The sequence below is a fragment of the Aphidius gifuensis genome, linkage group LG6 (genome assembly GCF_014905175.1).
Source record: "Aphidius gifuensis isolate YNYX2018 linkage group LG6, ASM1490517v1, whole genome shotgun sequence".
NCBI classification, from domain to species: Eukaryota; Metazoa; Arthropoda; class Insecta; order Hymenoptera; family Braconidae; genus Aphidius; species Aphidius gifuensis.
The window spans coordinates 5,872,633-5,900,190 of NC_057793.1; the positions used below are offsets into that span (position 1 = coordinate 5,872,633).

The 27,558-nt window shown below is 24.1% G+C and overlaps 1 protein-coding gene across 8 annotated transcripts in view; it reads left to right on the forward strand.

The window, feature by feature from the left end:
• LOC122859028 (SH3 and multiple ankyrin repeat domains protein 3-like) overlaps positions 1-27,558 on the forward strand; it is a 107,513-nt gene that overhangs the window by 56,278 nt on the left and 23,677 nt on the right. For 3 of the 8 annotated variants that reach the window (XM_044162353.1, XM_044162360.1, XM_044162357.1), the window contains exons 3-5: positions 7,294-7,449; positions 19,704-20,014; positions 21,636-21,653. In XM_044162353.1, coding sequence (XP_044018288.1) covers positions 19,796-20,014; positions 21,636-21,653 — 237 coding nt within the window. In that variant the 5' untranslated portion in view covers positions 7,294-7,449; positions 19,704-19,795. Of the gene's footprint in view, positions 1-7,293; positions 7,450-9,163; positions 9,392-19,703; positions 20,016-21,633; positions 21,654-27,558 lie in introns of those variants that run through there. The other 5 variants (XM_044162354.1, XM_044162358.1, XM_044162359.1 and 2 more) reach the window with 3 other exon arrangements.

Here is a 27,558-nt window from a genome sequence, read left to right on the forward strand (position 1 = left end):
CCTAGACACTATATCTCGCACCATCGCCCCTTTTACAACTCGCCACAATTTATTTATTTTAGTTATATTCATACTTATTTATTTGTTTATTTATCTCACTGCAAAATCTCCTGTCTCACTGCTATTTTTTTTTTTTTATTTTTAGATTTCTTTTTTATATTCTATATACATTTTTATCCTTGTAAATCAGCAAATTTTAAAATATACTGTACTTTTTTTTTTCCTTTTTTAAATATCATAGGTATTTATTTCATCGGCAAAAAAAAAATTCAGCTATATATAATTAATTTATAACAAAAAGAAGAATGTTTTTTTTAATAAAATTTAAAATATCTGTCATGAATAAAAAAATTCAGACATTTAATCAATTTACAGCTTAAATTTTTTTTTCAGTATTAATTTACTAATAAATATACAATTGTATAAAATTATAAAACCCTAAACAATAACTATAAAAAGAATATATATTGATGGTATATTTCTATATGACTCTATCGCATATTGAAATGCATCGATAACGCAATGGGCGGTGGTGTTGTTGATGCGAAATAACGAGGATTCAACTGAACGATTCGCTTTGAATAAAATATATATAAATGAAAAAAAAAGATTGCAAAATCGTCGTGCACAAGGCGTGGGAAGTCACCAAGGTTATGGTTATTGCGGAAATTATTAAAAATTGCGTCTTAGATTTATTCCGAGGCGCCAATCTCCACGGGATGTTAATCATGATAAGTAGCTGGTATATAAGTCGTTAATGTTCATCCAGGAATTAGCCCTTTTTATATATAATATAAAAATAAATATACACGTCTATTCTATACTCGTCTTTTATTTTTTAATACTTTTATTACTAAAATCCAAGTGCTTTTTCTTTGACCCTTTTTATTATTATATTATTTTAATTTTTTTTTTTTTCAATTGATTTGTATTTATGTTTATGATTATCTTATTTATTTATTTACTTTTCAGTGAATATCTTTCTGGTTGTTGTTGTTGTTGTTGTTTTTGTTGTTTTTTTTTTACATCTATCATAATGCATACACACCAGCTTTTATTTTTCAAATATTATTTTGCCAGGAAGAAAAGTGCTTGCGGCAAGTACATGCTGCTGCTGCTGCTGCAACACAATATATTTTATATGATGAGTTTGTACAAATAAATAAGACAACACGCACGTTAATATTATTCAATATATACTTCTGTTATTGCTACTGATAATTTGTTAATATAATTTTATAAAACAGCTAAATAAAATTCATGTTAAATAAATTTATTTAAAAAAAAAAAAGAATTTTTTTCAATGAAATTCGTTTTTAATAAATTATTAACAAGTATTTACTAATTAATTATCAATAAATTATCAATAAATTATTTATCTTATTTTTGTTGATAATTTTACAATTAAATTTATTTATTATCTCAATTTTTTTCTTGATAGATTTTTATGTTTTTATTTTCAACAAAAATAATTTTTTTTTCAATTAAAAACAATTTATATAATTGTATTAATAAATTATCATAAATAATTTTAAATTTTTTAAAATTAATTAAGGAAAATAAAAAAAATTATTTAAATTTTTTTGCTGCTAATGGATTTTCATGTAGAGTAGTTGAATTTGCAGTTGAATAACATGTGGCACTGACCCTTAAAAGCTTTCGACAAGAGAAGGATGTACCATCTCATTTATCTTTTACAATAAAATATCTAGAGGTACATGATTTTTTTGGAAATATGCCAGACACGTGATCAGAATATGAGAGCAAACTGTTGAGGCATCAAATATCATATATACAAAATATACATCTGCATTTATATATTGCCATATAGAAATAAATAAAAATATATAGAACAAAAAATTGGTGCAAGCCATTGAAATCAAAGTCTTCATCATCATGTTATTCATGTTTTTTTTCTTTTTAATTATAGTGCTTTTGTTGCTATTAAACTGACCTACATTGTTGAGTGATTTTTATATTTTTTTTAGGTCAAGTGAATATTTATATAAAGTGCTTTTCAATGATCTAAATCTGCACAAATTATGTCATCGATTAAAACACCTGCATTGATTTAAAAAAATGACAAAAATTCATTTAAAAATTTTAAATAATATTTACAACAATTGCAATGTTTCATTGATACTATTATTATACAAAAAAAAAATATTATATTTGAATAAATTATTGTTTAAACAATATATTTCTATTATTATTAAAAAAAAAAAAATTAAAAGATGAAATTATTAACACGCGATAAAATGAACAGTAATAATTATTATTTTCGTCATGGTGCGAAGGTAAGATTAAAGAAGAGAACCAAACAGTCATTAGATGAAAAAAAATATATAAAGTGAATCAGGCAAGTGGTCAGATGCGAGGTCATGAGAATATAATGAAAGGATCCAACATTATCCAACCGACCCTATGAACAATCTGTGTCTATTTTTATTTTATTTTTTTTTCTATAAAATTTTTATACTCGATCGTTTTTACTCTCATTCAAATCCGATAAAATACATTTTTAAAATTTTTTTTTAATTGCTCGAATTGTACACATATGTGCAACAACAAAAAAATCATAAATAAATATAAATATTTAAACAAAAAATCACCATCATGCTGAACAATTAAATTTCGATTTTATAAAAATTGAACCCTTAATTTAATTTAAGTTTTTTTTAATTTTAAAAATTATATTATTAAATACTAATTAAATTAAATTTCAAATAATATATTTTTAATCCTCATTATTATTGTCGAAATAACAAAAAAAAGTTAATAAATTTTTATATATATTTTTATATATTTATGATATCAAATAAATACTGTATGCCTGTGTGGGTTTACCAACAATTTTTATTAACTTTGTGACCATCGTCTTGTCCAGTTATATCATCCAGCTCCTATAAAAAACCAGCATGAGTTGGGACAAACGATTGCACCGACATAATTTAAAATTAGAATAACTGGCACTGATTATAATGCCAGTATATTTTTCTTTTCACTCTCAACAATATATATTTTATATTGAAAAATATATGTCTAACGGTATGTGCATCCTTTTGCTAATCACAAATTATTTTTATTTATTTTTCTTTTATTATTTATTTATTTTTTCTACCCACGTGTAAATAAATTTTTTATTTATTTATTTTCATTCTCATTTGATGCTCTTTCTTTAACTCAATTCTGCCACTCCTGGGGAGGGTCTTTAAATTAATTGACATTATCGTGTTTCTTGAAAACGTTGACTTGACATCACAGGGTGGTCATTTAATGAGCTCTTTGATTATTATTATTATGATTATTATTATTGTTATTAATATTATTATTTCATGTTTTTATATTTTATTTTTCATTACAATATAACAACTCAATCTCTACTATCATCTTTGAGTCATAAAAATTAATTTAATATCAAATGAAATTATCATTTTTTTTTTTTTTTATTATATAAATATAATAATATAGTAGTATAAATTAAATGATCTTGTATATATATTTTTATTTTTTTCATTCAAGTATACGTAAAATAATTATTATCTATTTTAAACGTGAAAAAACAACACATTATTTTATTAAATTGTTTTTTTTTGCATTTAATTTAATTAGATATTATATTGACGATAAATTCAATTTAAATGGACTCATTTTGAGATGTTATGATAATGAAAAAGGAGTAAATGAAATATATAAAATTAATAAATTAAATTTATATATTTTATTTTATAAAAATATATTGCAAATTGAAGAGAGTGACTGGGTTTAAAAAAAAAATAAAAAAAATCCAAGGCATCAGATGTTAAGTGCTGCAAACTATAATGATTTCTAGTTAACAAGGCAAATAGAGCTAAACGTCACATCCTGTATAAATTATTAGTATAAAAAAAAAAAAAAAAAAATGATATGGAAGGGACAAGTATTCCCCATCGTCATGTAGACTGTTGCTGATGAACATTGCACCTGAGATCGAGGTCAAATGTGCCTTCCCAATAAATTTAAAATTTTCAATCAACATCATCATCATCTATTTTATAAAAATGGCCTTGTCATTCATTAATCCCCCTGATGTATTTAAATATCTATTTTTTTTTTTTAAAACATTTCCGCTCTAATTTTTTGATTATAAATAATTTCCATTATCAATAATTTTAATAATTTTTCAATTATTTCAATTGTCAAAAATTAAAAAAGAACAATTTTAATAAAAGCTTGTTTTTAGGATAAATTAAAAATGTGCCTTTAAATTTTCATCAACTAAATTCAAATAGAAAATTTTAATTATATTTTTTTTGAATATTATTTACGGTCCTCGCTCTTTAAATCTGTCCAGAAAATTATAGAAAAAATTACTGGTGATTGTTAATTTAATTATAAATATTATAGAAAAAAAATTAAAAATAGCCAACATTTTTTACTATTTTTTTCTTTAAATAAACAAATGTACTGCAATTGTTAAATTATATGTCAAACAAAATTTTTGTATTGTTATTATTATTATAAATTAAATGCACACTTACATATGCCTACTTGTCATGCGACAATTTACATTTTTGGATAGAATATTTTAGCCTGTATTGATATTAGACAACCGGGTTGGAAGATCGATCAGCATCACCCTTGACGACACTGGCATGCGTCTCGTGTCAATTGACAACGACGTAACAACACTGATACACCATCAAACTTATCAAACTCATCATCCACTTGAAGCTTCAATTTTCAAGTCGCACTTGTCCAAATCTCAAACATTTAATTATAATATGTACTTGCAATTTTATTGATCACTTTTTTTCTCTTTATTCTTCAATACAACACCTGCAAATATTAAAATTTTCAACTTGTTCTTGCAGATTTTTTTTTTATTTACGACCTAAATTATACTCGACCTTGGCAATACTCTAGTATACATGTCTAAATAAAAAAAATATATTCTATAATTGTTATTTCTAGTTTTCCTAATATAAAAAGGACAAACATCATCGGTCTTCCGGACATTTGATTGGTCATTGTTTTTTTCTCACTTACTCTCATACAAATTTCTTTCTGTTTGCCTTTTTCTATTATTTTTTTATTTATTTCGTTAGCAACGAAAAAACAACAAAAAAAAGCAAGTAAACAAAATTTTTTTTGATATTTTTTTTTTTAAAATTGACATATTAAGCTAGCACAACTTTTTTAATAATCATCGGATCTCGATGCATTTGGGCTTAAAATTTTGTGCGAATTATGTGTTTTTTATGTGTGAAGAAATAAATTTGAAAGAAAATTTTTTTTTTATTTTTTAAATTTTTTTTTAAAATTCAAATATTAAGCTAGCACAACTTTCTCAATAATCATCGGATCTCGATGCAATTGGGCTTGAAATTTTGTGCGAATTATGTGTTTTTTATGTGTGAAGAAATAAATTTGAAAGAAAATTTTTTTAAATATTTTTTATATTTTTTTAAAAATTGACATATTAAGCTAGCACAACTTTTTCAATAATCATCGGATCTTAATGCAATTGGGCTCAAAATTTTGTGCGAATTATGTGTTTTTCATCTGTGAAGAAATAAACTTGAAAGAAAATTTTTTTTTTATTTTTTACATTTTTTAAAAAAATGTAAATATTAAGCTAGCACAACTTTTTTAATAATCATCGGATCTCGATGCAATTGGACTTAAAATTTTGTGCGAATTATGTGTTTTTTATGTGTGAAGAAATAAATTTAAAAGAAATTTTTTTTTTTATTTTTTACATTTTTTTTTAAAATTGATATATTAAGGTAGCACAACTTTTTCAGTAAACATTCAATCTTGATGTTATTAGACTAAAAATTACGTGTGAATTATGTGTGATTTATGTGTAAATAAATAAATTAAAAAAATTTTTCGTCAATTTATTCATTCTTTTTTTTTTTTATGATAATACTTGTGTTTATAAAATCAATGAACAATGAACATTTTAGAAGGTATATAGATACAGGCGCGCGTATTATAAAAAGCTCATGTATATATAATTTTCTTTTCATAATAATAAATAATTAAAATGAACAAAACCGTGATTATAATTTCAATAAGATATCATTCAAAATATTCCATCAAAGTGTGCACTTGGCAAAAGTTTAGGCTTATTAGAAGGAAAGGAGAATGAAAATTTTATATAATAGAGGCATAAAGTGATTGGAGGGAATTTCAAGAGCAGCTCAAAGTGTCTTTGCACACTGTTATATATCAGGGTCTTCTATATTTGAGCATTGAAAACTTTAAAATGATTATTATATTTAAATTCAAATAAATTTCATAAGCTCTGTCGGTTTTAAAATAATTTATTTTTTATTTTTTCTCGTTATCTATTTCTTTCTTCTATTTTCTCATTAATAATTTAATGACAGTATTTCGTACAATTTTTAGAAGGCATATGTTGTTCACAACTTGATAATTTAACTTTTAATCATATTTAGTTTTATTTCGTGTAACTTCTGTTGTTTTATTTGTCAGTATTGTCAAAAGCCCTCGTAAATGATACACCAGGGTGTGTCAATATATTACGTATATATATGGGGTCTCAGGAAGGGCCACATTTAATTACGAGACATGAGTCTCATGGGTCAACGATAGATATATTATTCAATGATGCATTGAAATATTAAATATTCCAAAAATTTTGTCAGGTTTATTGTTACAAAAAGAAAAATGTGATCTTGTTGAACAAAAGTAAAAAATATATATATTTAGATAGATATTCAAATAATATTTTGAAAAAGATATTTAAATTTTATTTGCCAAAATTGAATTTATAATATTTTTAAAATAAAATTTAAATATTTTTCTAAATATATTTTCAATTTATAATATATTTTTTTTCTATTTGCGAGGATGATGATATTATTTAGGGGTTGCTGATAAAAAAAGTCAATGAAATTTTAAAAATAAAAAATAAATTTTCCAAGGATTTTATTTAATCGGATCAAATTTATCTGATTCTTTTGAGAAAAAAAAAAAAGAATTTTTTCGCATTGTTTTTGTACTATTTTAACAATGGCTTTGGTAAATAATTTCTGTCTAGACTTAATGACAAATATAATTTAAAAAACAATAAATCAAATAAAAAAAAAAATTCTCAATTTAATTTAAATATAAATTAAACCAATATTTCATGAATTTTTTTTTTAAATATTAAATATTATTGATCAATAAATATGTATTTTTCAATTAACATTTATTGAATATATTTGAAATAAAATAATAATAATTAATTAAATTAATACATTATTATAATTGTAATTTTTAATTTTTTTTATTTTACAGTTGCTGGGCGTAGACTTCAATTTCGATGAGTTACGATTGATCAAAAGAAAAAAAAATATAAATAAAACAGGGTCGCTCGATGAAGAAGAGCGTCTGTAAATTGTAAAATTAAATTTTTTTATTTTTATTGAAGAAGGTGAAGAGTAAATCGAGCAGGCAAGTGACATTTGCATATATTATTTAAATGTACATTATTATCATGACCAACTTAATTTAACTGTCCGCGTGAAAATGAAATAAAATTAAAAGAAAAAATAAAAAATTATAATGTTAACATTGTCGATAAAGATCAGAAGTAAAAAATAAAAAATACTCGTGGTATCATTTGTTGTTAGTTAACCCTGAAAATATTCAGAAAAAAGTTTTTATATTAAAGTTTGATATTCTCCTGAGGCTTCTAGAAATTTACAAGTTTTATAAATTTAATTTTTTTCTCAATATTTTCATTTTTCCAACGCCGTTAGCTCAACACAATCCTGATGGTATTTCTCAGCATCATCCCTCTTTTTTTTTTTATTATATATAACCACAAGAATTTTTAGTGTGACGGGGAATATAGCGAGTAAATTACCAGGTCGATGGAAGTTTTTATTTTTTAACATCCACATATTCTCATTAGTGAGCTTTAATCCTCACGAGTTTAACAGTTTAAACTCCAGTCCAATCTAGTTCATACTTTGAACAAGCTTAAAATTTACATTGAACTTAATAATATCACATTGACTAATTAAATTTGACCTTTAATCTCACCTCTATTTTATCGGTATATTTATATACTTGATATTCCATTAGTACATTGCTGAATTAATTTTTTTATATATACATCTTATAAATATATTTAACATTTAATTTACTTTGAGCTTACTTTTAAATAAGAATCTTATTATTCATTAAAATTGAAGAAAAAAAAATTAGTTTCAAAACTTTTTTAACTTGTTTTTTTTTACATTTGACTGGAAAAATTTTAACTCAAGTTGTCAAGATAATAATCATATATTATTATTTTCATATTTATTATGAAAAAAAAAATATGTATCTTTGTAATTATTTATAAAGTTTTTAGGTAAATTTTAAAAGTTGTGATTTTAAAAGTATTTTAATTACATAATTTTAATTTTGAAAAAATTGTTTAAATAAATCTAAAATTTTTTTTTTTTTAATTTTTAATCACTTATATTAAATTTGAGATTTTTTTTTTTTCGATTTATAATCGTGGCATTGTTTTTTAAAAATTAAATCTAAATATTATCCGTTAGCGTAACTATTTTTCTTGCTGTAGTTCTTTTGCTAGTTACTAGAGTAAAAAAATTAAAATAAAATTAAAATATGTAGCCGAAGAGAGGAAAATAAATTCTCTCTCTAAATTAATTAATATACATCAATTATTCAATATCAATTTTAACACTTTTAATATTCTTTAAAACTGTCTAAAATAATAAAAACAAAAACCAAAAATCATTCTCTAAAATTCAATTCAAAATAATTCTTTTAAAAAATATCCCAACATATTCTATCCACCAGATTTACATAAAATTTTACTATTCAATTACAGAATTTTACAAAACAATTATAAAACTAAAAATTAAATAAATATTTTAAATATTTTTATTAATAAATAATCTCGACTAACAAAAAAAATCAAAATGTATTTTTATATGTGAACGTTATTTTGGTTGTGTTGATGATATGATACAGTAGTGGTATAATTTTGTGAGAGAAAAAAAAATAAAAAAATAGAAATAGAGATAGAATTTCTCCCGGTCGATCTCCAGTGGTTGCCAGGCGACCGGATCCACGCCTCCCAGCCTCCCGACCTCAGGAGCAGTAGTCAGTGCCGTGGCGCCACCTGCTACCCTTGCTGCCCTTCCAGTATCGAGATGCGCCCCGAGTAAGACTGATCGCGAGGCACGGCCTCTGTCCGTGCCCCTGACGTTTACATTTTAATCTCAAATATATTACATAAATCTAATTATTTTTTTTTCATTTTACATTTAAACAAGTGTTTTATCTATTTTTTTTTTTTTTCAATTACACAGTGATAAATTGACCAGTGTTTTATCATCAACAAATACATTTTTTTCATTGTGAATTTTCATAGGTATATAAATTTTTTTTTTTATAAATATATTATTAATAATTATTTATTTATTTATTTTTAATACACACGCAAACATTTACAACTAGACGTCAATTCACATTTGAGTCAGTGACGTTTCATTGTTATCTATCGATCGACTCAAAGCTATAATAATTTTGTCGTTTTTGTTATAATTTATTTATAAATTTTATTATTAAAATATTATTTATAAACATGCAATTATATTAATTTTAATTTTTGATTTATTATATAATATTATTGCATCTCCAGTGCTTGCAGTATTTTTTTTTTTTATTTTTTAAGCTTTCACCCTTTGACCTGAGATTCACAAAGGGTGTATGCTCCCTCTGCACTCATTACATATTTTTTTTCTCGTATTTTTAGTGTTGATTTATATTTTTTAAATGTGATTATTATATAATTTTTTTTTTTTGTATTTATGTACTCATTGTGAAGTGATGGTTCTTTGTGATCAACACAGTGGTATATATATTTAATTTTTTTTATTTATTATTCAATTCGTTAATTGATTATTGAGTTTTTTTTTTTTGTTTATTTTTTGTGAGGATATATTATGTGTAAAATACAATGTAGGTATAGTGTGTGTTTTATTTTTATAAATATATTTTTTTTTCTCTTTCTCTCTCCTTTTTTATTGTATAGATTGATATAACTATTTTGGATGAGTGTATTTATATATATATAAAGACGAACATTAATCTTGAGTTTGTTTGACGTGTTGAGTAGAACGTACATACGTCAAGTCAATTTTATCATAAGACATACCGATGGAGAGAGCCGCACGCATGCTGTCATTACTCATTTACACTAGTTTTTTTTTTTTGTATAAAATTTTAAATAAAGTACATGCGTATATGATCTTACCCCCCAAAACGGAAGCAAGGGTTGAAATTATACAGTAGCACCCTTCAGCACGTGACATGGCTATTTTTGAAATATAAAAAAAAAAATAAAAAACTAAATATAATGAAACACTTTTATTTTCTTTGACAATTCACAATTCAATGAATGAAATACTCAGCATCATAATGATAACGAAAGAAATTTCTTGTTTTATTTTCTAAAAGCTTATTTTACATACACATATGCATCTAGTCGTACATTGTCATTGCAAATGTGTCCTGTTTTTTAGTACCTTCACGAGACAGCTTTTTTCCCCTTTTTCGTGTATGTCTTCTTTTTTTTTATTTTTTGCTTTTTCTCGTCGTCTATGTAACTGTATCCTATACAGACCAACGCTCCTTGCCACTTCAGTCATTTTTGTGATGGGACGAGTAGACAGCAGGGGTGATGCGAATATATAACGTCGAGACCAACCCCAACTCTACTTGTTACATGACGTCGATATAAACCGCATCACACGACGCCAGACTACTACCCTTGTAATATCAAAAAAAAAAAAAAAATTACTCAAAGAAAATAAATAGCGTCGTAGTATAGAAGTAAAGAAGTACCAGATATATATTTTTTTTTTTTTCCGGAAGGTATAAAAAAAGGTAGCTGATAAAAAATTTTTGCAAATGACTTGTCTAGTTTTTTTCTGCATGTTGAATACGCCTTTTTTCCTAACGTTATATCTATAAGTACTTATGCACTTTTGATTTTTTTTAAGAGTAGTTTAAACAGCGTAAACATGAGAAAAAAAAAACATAAATTTACCTACGTATTTTTATTTTTTTTTTTATATATATAAAAATGAAAATAGAAAATTGTTAATTTTATATTATTTTTTTTTTTCTATTTAAAAACTAAATTTTATTTTTTAATTTTTTCATAGTTTAATTGAAAATATATATGTATATTTATTGATTTTAAAATAAACATCAAATTTCATTAATATAATTAATTTTTTGGTAGAAAAAAAATTCAATATCAAGCAATAATTAGTTTTACTATTTTTAAAATTTTTAATTTCATTTCAATATACATTTATCTTCATTTTTTACTCATTATTATTATCATTTTTTTTTTTTTAAATAACCACAATATTTTGCACCAGCTCTATCAACAATTCTGCTATTTTTTTTTTAACTTTTTTGCTCAAAACAAGTGACGATATTGATTAAATAGTAAAAATAAAAAACATTAAATTACAAATTTACTTGATTGCGTTAAAATGACATTAAAAAGACACATAAAAAATAAATATATATTTTTTTTTTGATAAATAAATAAATAAATAAATAAAAATAAAAAAAATGAAAAATTGATGAAAGCCACGATTCAACCACAGCTGTCTGTATAGTGGCAAAATAAAAAAAAAAAAAAATTACATATATAACAAATAATAACTTGGAAGAATATCACGATTCTTGAGGTCTATTACTGTATTACACTTTACTCTTCTGGCTTTCAAAATAATAAATAAATTTAAAAAAAAAATATATATATTATACATGACAAGAATATATACGTTAAAACAGGCAAATAAATGCAACAAGATAACTAAAAAGTGTGGGAGTTTAAATGATATAATAACAATAATAAAAAACCATCATACAAGAAAAAATAAAGATTGATATGTTGCACTGAAATGACTTCTCTCAGTGAAGTCTCTCTTTAAAAAATAAAAAAAATTTAACGAGCTAATCTTTTGCTGTAATTTTACAGTGCCTTTCTTATTGTTATGTTTTCAAAACCATTAAACACCATTACTTTATATATTTGCTTATTTTTAAAATGTTAATATTGTCCTGGTGTAAAATTAAATTGTAAAATAATTATAGCATATATATTCTTGACAAGCTTTAAGTACTAAAAAAAGTGAGCTTTTTTTTAAAGAGGCTTACGATTGACTTGTACACAGAGCAAGTGAATTTTTTCAATATGTCTATCTCATTTTATTTTTTATTTAACGTGAAAGGAGTTGGTTTTTAAAGGGGAAAAAAAAAAATGATAAAAAGTTCAAACGACAAGCCGCGTGTGATGCTGGAAAAGAATGAGCATGAGCTTGGTTGACTTTAGTATCTTTCACTATTACTGAATTTTCGCATTTTGTCTTTTGTGAAGGAAAACAGTGAAATGATTTTTTTTTTTTTTTTTCGATGGTTTAATCCCGCGGGGAAATGAAACAGAAAAAAACAGAAGAGTTTGAGAAAATATATTTTCATGACAGATACGACAAGACAGTAAACCCACAAATTTTATTTTTATCTCTATTTTCTTTTTCTTCATTTTTATTTCCGTTTATTTATTTGGTTTATTTTTCGACATTTTATTTTGGACTGACAGAGAAATGAACTTGGCTGTCTTTGTCGTATATAGATTTGTTGAAAGCATTACGCTTCAGTGAATTTTCCTTTTTCTCAACTTTATTCTACACTCTCTGTATAAAAATTTATATAAAGACTTTGGGTTTTCTTCAAAGTCATGAACATTATATAATGTGAATGAATCAAATGGAATTCAATAAAAAATCACATTCAATGATTTACATATTATTTTTGAATAATTGAAAAAGTTTTAATTTGATTTTTCAAAGAATGATTAAAATAAAATTATTATAAAAAAATTACATTTAATTGTTTTAAATTATTTTCGGATATTTAAAATAATTTGTAATTATTTCAAGTTATTTTGAGTCATATGTGATTCAATAAACGTCTTGAATAAATATTTCAATTTAAAGAATCAATAACAAACAAAAAAGCTCGAAATTATTTTAAAAATAAAATACAGCTTGATTTTTTTTAAATATAATTGTAGTTTAAATATTTATAGCAAAGAAAAGACTGTTTTAATTCGACAATAAATTATAAAAATTTAATAACTACATTAGGATACTATCACTTAAAATAACAAGTCAATTGAATAATTTAAAAATTACAAACAATTTAAATTACTTTTCCAAAAAACAATGAAATGATTTTTCAAAAAATCAATTCTATTAAATCGACTTGATTCAAAATAGTTTTCAAAAAAATACTCCAATAGTTTATGACTTAATTTATATATTTGAAGACTAGATTTTCAAAAAAGTCACGTACAAAAAAAGTCAATCCCCTGCGACGAAACATTAACTTCAATTTATATACATACTCTTACTTAAAGAAAAAAAATAATTTAACATGTTTGTATAAATACTTCCTCACGTGTTGACAAGGGGATGTATTTGATGTATATTTTTTTTAAACTTTTTTTCTATTTCTATTCGATTCTCCCTTTTTAAATTTATTTTTATTTTAAAAGCCGCGTTGAAGCACACTGATCCTGTTGAGTGCTTGACCCTCCAAAATTTCGACTCAACTTTGAGACTGTCAAGGGGACACTTGAAAAAAAAAGCCATCGATGTAAAAAAAAATTTATCACTCACCTCTAAAAGTTTACAAAAAATCGTCAAAAATATTTAAAACTTTATGAAATAATAACAATGAAAAAAAAAAAAGTTTTAATTCATAATTTTCATTATCCAAATCATCAGCTCAAAAATATTCTAATTATTTTTAAAATTTAAATATTTATGTCAATTTATTTTCCCCATAAAAAAAAACTTTAATAATTTTTATTTAAAGAATATTAAAATGAATGATTTAAAGCATTGAAAAAATAAAATACTTTACATGTTGTTAATATATAAAAATATTCAAACGTGATCGTAAATTTGTGAAACATTTTTTCTTTTTAAATTTTTTTATCAACCCTTGCTGCCTATATGCTGTGAAGCTAATGGTCCATAGTTATGTATTTATACGTTCCTTTGTCAGAGTACTATAAAAAATTTGAAAAAAAAAAAAATAATAATATATATATTGACTAGCATATATTTCAAAGCAGCAGCAATAACATTCTCAGTATTATTCGACTGGTTTTCCATTTATGCAGTCTGGCCTTGATTTTAATTACATCCGATTTGCCGCAAGTTTTAAAGTGTGTGTGTGCTTTATGCTTGAAAAAAAAAAAACATATTAAAAGACAAAATGACGATTAACTAAAAGGGATAAAGCTATATGTAGGTAGACTGATGTTAAAATTTTGAAGAATAAAAATTTACCAAGTAGGTAGTTATCGGTCGTCCATAAAAAAATCAACGCGCCCACGCCAAACATACGTATGTATAAGAAACTCATTCATCAAAAAAAAAAAAAAAAAATTATATTCTTAAAATAAAAGAAAATATAAAATTTAATTTTTTTTTTTTCTTTCTCTCTTCGATGAGTACCGCAGTTAAATAAGGGCCACATAAACGACCAGCCGTAAAACTATGATTTACCGCTTGTCACTGATGTATTCACCTTCACCGCTTCAATGCAACAACATTTTTATCTTTTTAATTTTTTTTTTTATTCATCTTATTCATACACACACTATGTGATTGCAGTTTAAATTTTTTTTAAAATTTATTTTGGCTTTTTACTCCCTTAAAAACACCCTCGTGATTTTTTTTTATTATTCTTTGGGATTTATTATCATTAAGTGGTCAGAGTTTTTTTACTGTTAAAAATTCAACTTGGTTTATTGTAAAAATAATAATAAAAATTTATATTTGATATATTTTTGAGTAATGTTAAAGTTTTGGAATTATTTTTTATTGTTTTTGTGGGGCTGAGGATATTTGTTAGAAAAAAAAATGAGTTTTTAAATTCTTGTAAAATGAATAATGAATTATTGTTAACAAAATTAATTAAATAAAAAAAAAAAATTATTAAAACAATTAATTAATAAATATACATTTAAAAAATTTCATTTATTTTATTTTTCAATTAATTATTTATTAATTTACAACAATTTTAATTTAAAAATTTAATTGAAATAATTTTTTAAAAATACAAAAAAATTTTAAACTCAAATTTTGTATATAGTGTTGAATCAACATGAAAAAAAATTATTATATATTTATATTTACCCAATTTTATGGTCAGTTTTAATCTACCAAAAAAAAAAAAGTGTATTATAATTTTTTTGTTCTCCAACAAGTGTTGAGAAATATTTTAATGAAAAAAAAAAAAAAAAAGTCATCCCTAAGTTTTTTAGATCTTTAAACTCCTGAGTCATGAATAACTCTTAAAGATGTTTAAAAAAAAAAAAAAAAGGAAACTCGTTTTCATATATTTCATGTTCATAAAATATGTACAAAGTATTGACCTTGAAAATAAATGGTATATTTCAGGATATTTCGCACCTACTTGCATACACGTATATTCATAAACCGACTGGGAATATTATGCGGTCAGTAGGTTATTCAAATGTATTTTTTTATTGTAAAAACTATTTGCATTTAAAAAAAAAATATATTTATGAAAGTGTATATATATTTAATAATAATTGTTACGAGTAAATCTCAGTCTGATGTAAATAATTGTAATGATGTCTGCGGTTTAACATTGCCAAGGTTAATCAACAAAATGTGAATTTAAATTTTCAAGAAGATTTTTAAGCAACACCTTTTTAAATTTACAGTCAATTCAATCACAACAAAAACAGTCATAATAAAAAAATTTAACAAAATATAAATTATTTTGAATACTGCATGTTTCCATATTTAGCATTTAAAATATTCTCACAATTTAATATAAGACAATACACAATGAGAACCGGAAGATGTATAATTTTTTTCATTTTAATTAATTCAAAGAATATATAAAATAATATTATGATGTATCATGTTAAATGACAAAAGAGATTGTCATATGAAAAATATTGTTTTTTAATTCTGACTTTTGACAATGACTACTTTCATTAAATACAAATAGAAAAAAAATTAAAAGTAAAAAGAAAAAATTCAAAGTAATATTAAGACTTTTGTATTTAAATTTAATATACAGGCATACAGACAGAATTAATTTAATTAATATTAATTTATATAAAAAGAAAAGTGTTTGTCTATTTATGCGAAATTCATTTATATATTTTTTTTTTTTTTTTTTGACTATGATGAGGTTGAGCTATCCTCGTAATTTTTTTTTTATTAAATTTTCGAAGATCTAAGCTAGTTTAGAAAAAAAAATGAGAATTTTTGAAATAGTCAAACAGGGGTAGGGGGTGGATTTTAATTGTTTTTAATTTTTTTGACTATGATGGAGTTGAGCTATCCTTATAATTTTTTTTTCCAAACTAGTTTAGATCTTAGAAAATTTAATAAAAAAAAAATTACGAGGATAGCTCAACTCCATCGTGGTAAAAAAAATTGAAAACAATTAAAATCAACCCTCTACCCCCTTTTGACCATTTCAAAAGTTTCCATTTTTTCTTCTAATCTAGCTTAGATCTCAGACAATTTAATAAAAAAAAAATGACGAGGATAGCTCAACTCCATCGTGGTCAAAAAAATTGGAAACAATTGAAATCAACCCTCTACCCCCTTTTGACCATTTCAAAAATTCCAGTTTTTTTTTATAAACTAGCTTACATCTTAGACAATCAAATAGAAAAAAAATTACGAGGATAGCTCGACCCCATCATAGTCAAAAAAATTAGAACTAATTAAAATCCACCATCCACAAGACAATTTAATAACTTAAAAATTACAAACAAATTAAATTAAATTTTCAAAAAACAATAAAATGATTTTTCAAAAAAAAAAAAAAGAATTCTATTCAATCAACCTGATTCCAAATAATTTCCAAGAAATTAATTTGATGATTTAACTCGTTAAAAATTCCTGAAAAAAAGGTTTATTTATTTATTCAAAATTCTTGACGCAGCAATATGATAAAAGCATCCACCTCATCTTCTGTCAACCGCATTTATTATTTATAAATGATTTTTTCAGTCGCACTGAATGTTTTTTAGACAAGCCATATACCTGTTATTCTTTGACAATACAATGTTGATTTTTTTCATTTTAATTTAGTTTTATTTAGGCAAGAGCTATATTTTTTTTTTTATTTCTACTCCAAGCCTCGTCATGATGTAGATGTATAAATTTAATGTCCAAATATATACACAAATGCATTTCCATTTATCCAAACACAATGCCGACGTAATATGAATTTCAAACCCATATACAGACTTGTATATTTTTATACCAACCCGCATCAAAAAAATTATTTTTTTTTTATTAATTTATTTATATTTTTTTCATCGTCTTATCTCATTTAAAAAAATTTGTTTTCTTTTTATTTTCTTCGAAGGATCGTTGCATATAGCCCAAAGCTTTTGAGTGAAAGTTAACGTAACAATTTTTTTCTTTTTTTTTTTTTGGATATATATTGCTTGGGTCAAGTTATTGTGTTTGGCGGTTTATTTGTATATGCATGCTGGACTTCTGAAAGTCATTTTGAATGAGTTATTTTATATATACACTAAATTATTATATATTTAAAGAGAATTCAATACTTTATTTGGTTAAATGAAAGCGATATTACAACAGCATGTGCAGCGAAACACAATGAGATGCGTTGCAGCATCAAGTGTACATGTTTTAATAATTATTATTTTTTTATTATGTTGTTAATAAATTATAAATTAATTATTACAACTTGAAATATTATTTAAAACTTTTGAAATAATCGGTACAAAAATATTTAAAATGTAAAATTAAATTTATTGAATTTTTTATAATTTAAAATTAAAATGCCATTTATTTTTTTTAATTTGAAATTAATCTATTAAAAAATTTCATAATTTAAGAATATTAATTCTAGAAAAAATAAGTTTTTCCATCCTTTGATATTATTATTATTATTTCTTCAATTATTTTTTTCAAGAAAAAAAAATCTTTCGAACCAATTATACTTTCATAAAAGTTAACGAGGTTTTATTCATTTATTTATTTTTTTCAATATTTATAATTAAATTTTCCTTTTCCTGAATAAACTTATGCTAAATAAATTTTATTTTTTCAATAATAATTTATTTTCATAAGTTCCATTAAAGTTTCTTAAAAAAAAAAGTCAAATTGAATTTTGGAATTTATTTTTTTAAATTACAAAAAATATATAGAAAATTAATTTTGCGTCAAAAAATTTGTAGAGCTTTTATTGTCACTTGATCAATCAACTTAGCTTTCATGTGAAAAATAAAATTTTACTCTATGAAATTTGTCTCAATTGTTTCACCTCAACTAATATATTAATTTAATAAATTTCAAGCGGCATTACTTTTGCAAAATAATCACATAAACTTATCCTCTTAAATTTTTTATTTTTCCACATAAAATTTTTCCAATTTATACAACTATAAACCACCGAATGTTTCACTCGAATAATTTAAAAATTAAAAAGAAAAATTAATAATATATTATTTATAAAAATAAAGATGTGAATTATTTTATTTCTCATATTTTTCATCAAGCCAATTGGCAGTAGTATTTATTTATATATATATAATTTTTTTTTTAAATAAAACTTGTCATCAGAAATGTGCAAGAACTTATCTAAATGTTAAAATCAACTTTTTTTTTTACCTCATCCTTAATCGTATCACTTTGCGGTCTAAAAAAATTTTTTTACGATTTTTTTTACTGACTTGTTTGACACGTCTCTTGTCCACTGGCTTTGCATCAAGTTTTTATTCTCCACAAATGCGACAGTTTTCCCAACTACTTAATTTTTTTTTTTCATCTTAAAGTTGAAATACTCATCTTGATGTGGATTATAACCAGCCAATATTTACCAAAAGAAAAATAGAAAATAAAAAATTGAATAAATAAAAAACAAGTCCATAAAATAAACCAACAAATAGCAAGAAAGTAGAAGTGAAAAATTATAAATATTTAAAAGAAAAAATTTATCCAACTTTTAAAAATTCAATGTGCAATAAAATGTTAAAGCATATATAAAATATTTTAACTGATCATAAAAAAATTTCAACTTGAGCATTTACTTTTATTTCTATTGGATAAAAAAAAATTTTTCAAAACCGTTATACTATTTTACATAATAAAATATAAAAACAAAACGACAAACAAAATTACAAATATATATTTAAACAACATAGTTTTTCATTTAAATATTTTTATTATATAAACAAATTCGAAATATAAATTATATTGAAATTTTTAACACTTGTTTAAGCTACCAAAATTTAAAATTTTATAACCGTTATGTTTGTGAAATTATTGGTATTACAAGACGGAAATAAACTTGATATAAAAAATAAATTATGCAATTTTATTACAAGCAATAATAATGGTCACTTTAAACTTGAAAAAAAAACATAAAATGCAATTATCTTAATTGTTTATTTATTTATTATATTAAAAGTTAATAAATAAAATCTGTAAAAATTATTTTCGTGTATTTTTAAAGAGAATTAAAATTTAAAAACACATTTTTTATTATTTATGATTTAAAATTAATCATTTAGATAATTGAATTAAAATTAAAATAGTTTTTTTTTTTCAAATTTACAGATGGTAATAAAGGTGATGCGGTGAATCCTTGATAGGAAGTGACCGCATAATATTGTGTGATTGTGTTGGTGGTTGATACAATTAATTTGGCAATGGATCATCAAAATCAGACAAGTGAAATTGGCAGTGTGATGAGCGGAGGACACACTGGACAAATGGCCCAAGGCCAAGATGATACTGGACCAATTGACGATGGTGTATTACTAGCAAGAGTTCATGTACCAGAATTATATGTCAGCAAGTGTCTTCAATTTCCCAAGGATCAACTTGTTTGGGATGTTAAACAACAGTGTCTTGCATCATTGCCAAAGGTATGAATTATTTTTTTAAAATTATAAAACAAATATATATAGTAATTTTTTATTTTTTATTTATCAAATTTTATATATCAACAAGCAATATTACAATTAATATCATTTTAAATATTAACAAACTAACAATTATATAATTTTAATAAATATAAATTTTTAATTTTACAAAAAAAAATTATAATTTAAATTTAAATTCATTAGTTTATTAATAATCAAGTATTTTTTTGAATTTTTCTTTTCGTTTTTTTGGATTATTTATTATTTGCTTTATTGCTTTTTAATAATTTTCATCACGCTGCTTTGATAAATAATTTTTATATTTAATTTAACAATAATAATAATATGTAAAAATATAATTAATGTATTACTTTTTCACGCGTATCATCATGATTTTTGTCTTTTTCACATGCTTGCCTTCCGGGATGCCAGGAGGTACAGCAAAACACACATTAAAAAGCAACCCTTGTATTTAATTATTATTTTTTACTTATCCCAATATTTAAAATAACCAAGTAATCCACTTTTCAATATCCGTCTCAAAAAGTCTCATAAAAAACTAACCACGTTGTCATCTCATTTCCTTTAAAGCTTCCTTCTTTTTTTTTACAATTTTTTTTTTTATTATCTCAGCCTTAAATATATATAACTATTTTTATTTATTTATTTTTTTTTTTTTCAATTTTCCTATATTATATTACATTGCAGGAAATATCAATATTTATCAACATTGGTATATATATATTTAAATTTTATTACTACTATCCATAGATGATTTTTTTTTTTTTTTACATTTAATTAATTTTTATTTTCCAACAGTTTGAGAATTTTGTTGTTGATTATTTAGTATTTTAATTAAAACAAAATAATCTATAGATAATTTAATTACTAATTAATATTACAAAAAGTATAAAATAAAAATTATTATTATTGAATAGTTTATCGAAAATCGAAATGCACATGTAGTATTTCGATTGTAAACGTGTACATATGTATTTTAGAATTTCATTGACTATGGTTAAGTGTTATTGTCCGAAGCTATTGATAACTGACCGAGTAATCAATGACCACAAACTCATCCGCAATGATTTGTAAATGCTTTCACTTATTTTTTATAATCCAGCCACTTTGAAAACTTCAAAAATCATTTAAAATAATTCCACATATCAATTAGCTGTTTTATCATAACAATATTATTCTCAAACTGTCTCTTAATAATTAAATCCTTTAATTATAAATAGTTAATTAATTAGTTAATAATATTATAAAATTATTTAGATTGTTTTAATTCTTACCCATGGTGTTGTTTTTTTTATTTTTTTATTTTCGCTTAATCGTTATCGCACGCACGGAACACGCAACAACAATGGCTTGTGGATTCATCAACAACATCAACAACAACATCAACAACAATCAACACATGCGTATGATTAAATATCACTTCACTTTGTGTAAAATTTTTGTGTTCGTATGCATAATTAAATGCAAAAACACTTGACTTACACACACATACAAAAAAATAATAATCATATTTAAATAAATGTATGTGTGTTGGATAATTTAATACATACCCCTGGGCAATATCAACGACACCGCTTCACCACCCCCTATTTTCGATGTGCAGGTGGCCACTTGGTACAGGGTATGTTGTCTCACGTAACTAATTGCATGTGCTTTTTGTTGTATTATTATTTATTTTTCATTTTTTGTTTTTTTTTTATTTAGTAGTATAAGAATAATGCATGATAAAATAATTAATAATTGTGTAAGGTAGTTGAATTGATATGTTTTTTTTTTTTATTTTATTTAAATTTGATAAATTTCAAGTGGATACAAAAATTATTTAAAAACAATTTACTTTGTCTTTTAATGAAAATATATTTCTAAAGATTTATTTATACTGTGTATGTAATAGGTTGCTTGACGACTTTCATTTTCAATACGAGGTTAATGAAACTAAATGAAACCATATTTTATACTCTTATTTTTATATGAAAATTAATTTAGGCGTTTTAGCTTAAAGTTAAATTTAAGTCTTGAAGATTTACAAGACTATTGAAAACATCTTTAGAAGATGTAGCTAGACTCTTTTCGCTAATATCAAGCTTTTCAAGTCGTGACAAACCATTAAAACAGCCTAACTCGAGATTTTGTAGTTTGTTTGAACTCAAATTAAGCTGATAAAGCTGTTTTAAACTTTTAAATATATCTTTTGAGAGAGTTGTGAGATTGTTATTGCTAATATGAAGTTTAGATAGTTGTGATAAATTATTGAAAATACCTGGCTCAAGATTATCTAGTTTGTTTGAATGTAAATACAGGTAACTAAGATTTTCGAGACCATTGAATACACCTTCGGACAATGTTGTCAGGCTGTTGTTTCCGATATAAAGATGCGTAAGTTGCGATAAATCATCGAAACAACCTGACTCAAGATTGCTTAATGTGTTTGAGTTTAAATTTAAGTCCTGAAGACTTACAAGACCATTGAAAACACCTTTGGATATTGTTGCTAGACTGTTGTTGCTCATATAAAGCTCCTCAACTTGAGACAAACCATTAAAACAACCTAACTCGAGATTTCGTAGTTTGTTTGAACTCAAATCAAGCTGACGAAGCTTTTTTAAATTTCTAAATATATCTTTAGATAAAGTTGTGAGGTTGTTATTATTAATCTCAAGTGTAGTTAGTTGGGATAAATTATTGAAACTACCTGGCTCAAGATTATCTAGTTTGTTTGACTTTAAATAAAGTGAACCAAGCACTCTTAAGCCTCTAAATATATCCTTTGATAGAGTTGTGAGATTGTTATTGCTGATATCAAGTGTCATTAATTGTGATAAATTATTGAAAATACCTGGCTCAAGATTATCTAATTTGTTTGAATATAAATATAGGTAACTAAGATTTTTGAAACCATTGAATACACTATTAGACAATGTTGTCACGTTGTTATTGCTGATATCCAGAACCTCAAGTTGCGATAAATCATCGAAACAACCTGACTCAAGACTGCTTAATGTTGCTAGACTGTTGTTGCTCATATTAAGCTCCTTAATTTGTGACAAACCATTAAAACAACCTGGCTCAAGATTATCTAGTTTGTTTGACTTTAAATAAAGTGAACCAAGCACTCTTAAGCCTCTAAATATATCCTTTGATAGAGTTGTGAGATTGTTATTGCTGATATCAAGTGTCATTAATTGTGATAAATTATTGAAAATACCTGGCTCAAGATTATCTAATTTGTTTGAATATAAATATAGGTAACTAAGATTTTTGAAACCATTGAATACACTATTAGACAATGTTGTCACGTTGTTATTGCTGATATCCAGAACCTCAAGGTGCGATAAATCATCGAAACAACCTGACTCAAGATTGCTTAATGTGTTTGAGTTTAAATTTAAGTCCTGAAGACTTACAAGACCATTGAAAACACCTTTGGATATTGTTGCTAGACTGTTGTTGCTCATATAAAGCTCCTCAACTTGATAAACAACCTAACTCGAGATTTCGTAGTTTGTTTGAACTCAAATCAAGCTGACGAAGCTTTTTTAAATTTCTAAATATATCTTTAGATAAAGTTGTGAGGTTGTTATTATTAATCTCAAGTGTAGTTAGTTGGGATAAATTATTGAAAATACCTGGCTCAAGATTATCTAGTTTGTTTGACTCTAAATGAAGTGAACCAAGCACTCTTAAGCCTCTAAATATATCTTTTGAGAGAGTTGTGAGATTGTTATTGCTGATATCAAGTGTCATTAATTGTGATAAATTATTGAAAATACCTGGCTCAAGATTATCTAATTTGTTTGAATATAAATATAGGTAACTAAGATTTTCGAGACCATTGAATACACCTTCGGACAATGTTGTCAGGCTGTTGTTTCCGATACGAAGATGCGTAAGTTGCGATAAATCATCGAAACAACCTGACTCAAGATTGCTTAATGTGTTTGAGTTTAAATTTAAGTCCTGAAGACTTACAAGACCATTGAAAACACCTTTGGATATTGTTGCTAGACTGTTGTTGCTCATATAAAGCTCTGTAAGTCGGGACAAACCATTAAAACAACCTAACTCGAGATTTCGTAGTTTGTTTGAACTCAAATCAAGCTGACGAAGCTTTTTTAAATTTCTAAATATATCTTTCGATAAAGTTGTGAGATTGTTATCGCTGATATTAAGACGATTTAGTGTCAATAAATCATCAAAAGTACCTATCTCAAGGTGAATCAATTGATTCGAATCTAATAGTAGGTCAGATAGATCTTGCAGACCATTAAATATATCTTTTAATAAAGTTATTAGTTTGTTGTTGCTGAGATAAAGGTTTTTGAGTTGTAATAAATCATAAAAAATACTCGGCTCCAGATATGTTAGTTTGTTGCCCATTATGATCAACGTACGAAGATCGTCAAGAGGTTGAAAGATATCTTTTGGCAGTTCTGATAGCATGTTATACCCAATATTTAATTTTTTAAGTTGAAGGTCTTCGAGACCATGAAATAAATCTCTTGGAAGAATAGTTAATGCTCGTTTACCAATGTCCATTTCATATTTTTCAGCATTATTACACAGCAACTCACAAATTTCTGGATCATAATAAGGTGACTCTGGGTTACAAAAGTATTTATTATTGCTTTTAATACTTGAAGTTGAAATATTTGTATCCATGACTAAAACATAATTGAATATTCCAAAGTTTCATATTTGAGTTTTAATAACACGAAATTAAAATTTTATTAAATAAATTTGAAAACTTACTAATATCTGCTGATCAATATCCGTTATCAATAAAAAAAAGCTGAAACTGAAAAAATAATTTTAATTATTTCAAGATATACTGACTAAGTTTATGCTGATTGTCAAAGTCATACGTGTATTGTCAATGTTGTTGATAGTATTATTTTCTGAGTTATTAATTATTAATGAATATATAATAATTAGTTAATAAATAATAGATAAATTTACTCACATTTTGCCAATATATCAATATAGATTTTTATGTTCAGCTCTGATATTAAATTTACTCCTCAACGTCTGTTGGATGAGTGACTTTTTGATTGAGATGATACGTCGATGACACAATATGACGATACTTGAATCCTTGAAAAATTAAAAAAACAATAAATCATTATTATTTTTGTAAGCTGATAACAAATACATATATTACATTGTCTAAAATAAGTTTATGACAGTATTATCAACAAATACTATCAATTAAATAATGAAAAATCAATATGTGTATTACAATAATTGACTTATTGAAATTTATCTATGATAGTGTTTTTTTTTTTTCTATTAAAATAGGTATATAGAACTTTATTTTTAATTGTCATTAGTCTATTGACGAAACAACTGTGTCAGCTTTTAATGACAAAAAAAATATTATAATTTTTTTCTTTATAAAAGGAAAAGTAAAAACCATTATAATAATTTTTTTTATATACTTAAATATTGTAAACATGAAAAATATATTATATTTTATAGATTGAGGTTAAACAATACATTTTTAATTATACAAATTTAAAATTAAAAGTATTGAATGATTTTTTATTTACCCAAGTAATGAAAAAAGCCAAAATAATTGAGTCAGCTATTTACGTGACAACAATAGATTTTTTAATTTTTTACGTGTGCTTCATTAATTAATAATTTTTGTTGTTTTAATACACAATTAACAGAGCTAATAAATAATATTACGTAATCAGAGAATGATTCGTGAAGGATGATTCATTGTGAGTGACTGACGCAGTGTTTTGCGCAGTGCTTGTTTGACGCAGACTTGCTGAAATAATAATCGCCATTGTTGTTGACATTTATTTGTTTACATATTGCTAACCTCAAATAATAAATATGTCAACAACAATGGCGGATTATTATTTCGAAAAGACGCAACTAAGCCAAGCATTCGTCTTCGAGAAAATCAGCGTACACTAAAAATGCGACACCAGTGTTGCCAGCGTTGCCAGACTCTGTCGCCATCTTTCCACTAAAAGTTTCTTGAAAAATCACTAGATGAAGCCACTTACCCACTAAAATTTTAAAAACTTACAAATTTACTCCTGAGAAAAGAAAAAAAAAAAAAAAGAAATGAATTATAGGATGTAATTTTTTTAAATTCAAATATTTTTTAAATCTATTTATTTGTTAAATTATTAACGTATATTTATAATTTATTTATTTTTTTTTTAAATCTATTTTTTTATTTATTTATTATTAATTTTTTTATTTATTCAAATACGTACGTTTGATATTTTTTTTTTAAATTTAAATTAAAAAAAAAAAGCATCATCCCTTTTATATTTTTTTTTTTTTTTTACATTTATTTATTTATTTGCGTATTTATACTTGATATTATTATCCGTTATTTATATATTTATTTATTTTTTAAATCACTAGTTTTATATTTATTTATTTTATTCTTTACACCGTCGTTGGAGTTTCAATTTCTCTCTTGTGTATTTATGTGTGTGTGGGGGTACATTGTTGGTTGGAGAATTTTTCTTGGTTGATATACAATATAGATATATTTATTTAAGACTATATATATATATATTGGTATATAAAAAATATCTGTGGTGCATGTATGAACGTTAGTAGAGGCAAAGGGCGATGCACCGCGAACAAACGCGGACCAGCATCCGTGCTTCCTCGTTGTCGGGGTCCACGCCCTCATCGTCCTCCCAACGTACCCACCACATCCGTACACATCCAAGACCAATAAAATAAATCTAGTCAATTGAAATCAAACTTTTTAAATATATTTTTTTTCATTTTTTCTATATAAAATTTTTTTACTACTTTCAAGAATTTTTTTTTTTTTCTTCGCACAATTTTATACCGGATTTTGATGAAATTGCCAAATTCAATATCAATTTATTGATTTTATAATAAATTTAAATTTTCAAAATATATATTTTCATTATAATTATTATCTTTATAACAATATAATTGCTTTTTTTTTAATTAAATATATTTATAAATTTTTATCATCAATTTTTAAAATTTTTTTCTTTCAAAATTATTTTATTGTTATTTAATTGATTAACAATAATAATAAGCAATTTTTTTCTGTCATTTATCAAATGATTTTTCGAGTGCATATATTTATTATTAAATTATTTTATTTTGTCTATCACCTTGGCAACGACGACGATCGATTAATCGTTTTCAAAAGTTTCTCCACACAATAAAACAGATAAATAAAATAATAAAATTCTTGATCGAATTTTTTTTTTTCATTGTGTAAATATGTTCGTGATGATAATAAATATATATCCAACAAAACAATGTATATCTAGCTTGAAATACATATTATTAAATGTATCAGAAACGTAAATGTAATCGAGACGTCGTCAAAGGATTTAAATATATTTTAAGCTAAATCAGTTGTTCATTTTCGGAACCCAACTGTGCACATGCAGTTACATTGTATAACTCATAAACATTTTATATCGACACTCAATATATAGACAACTTTCAATTTATACATTCAAAAATATCAACAATATAAATCTTGTTGTTTTTTTTTTTTTCAA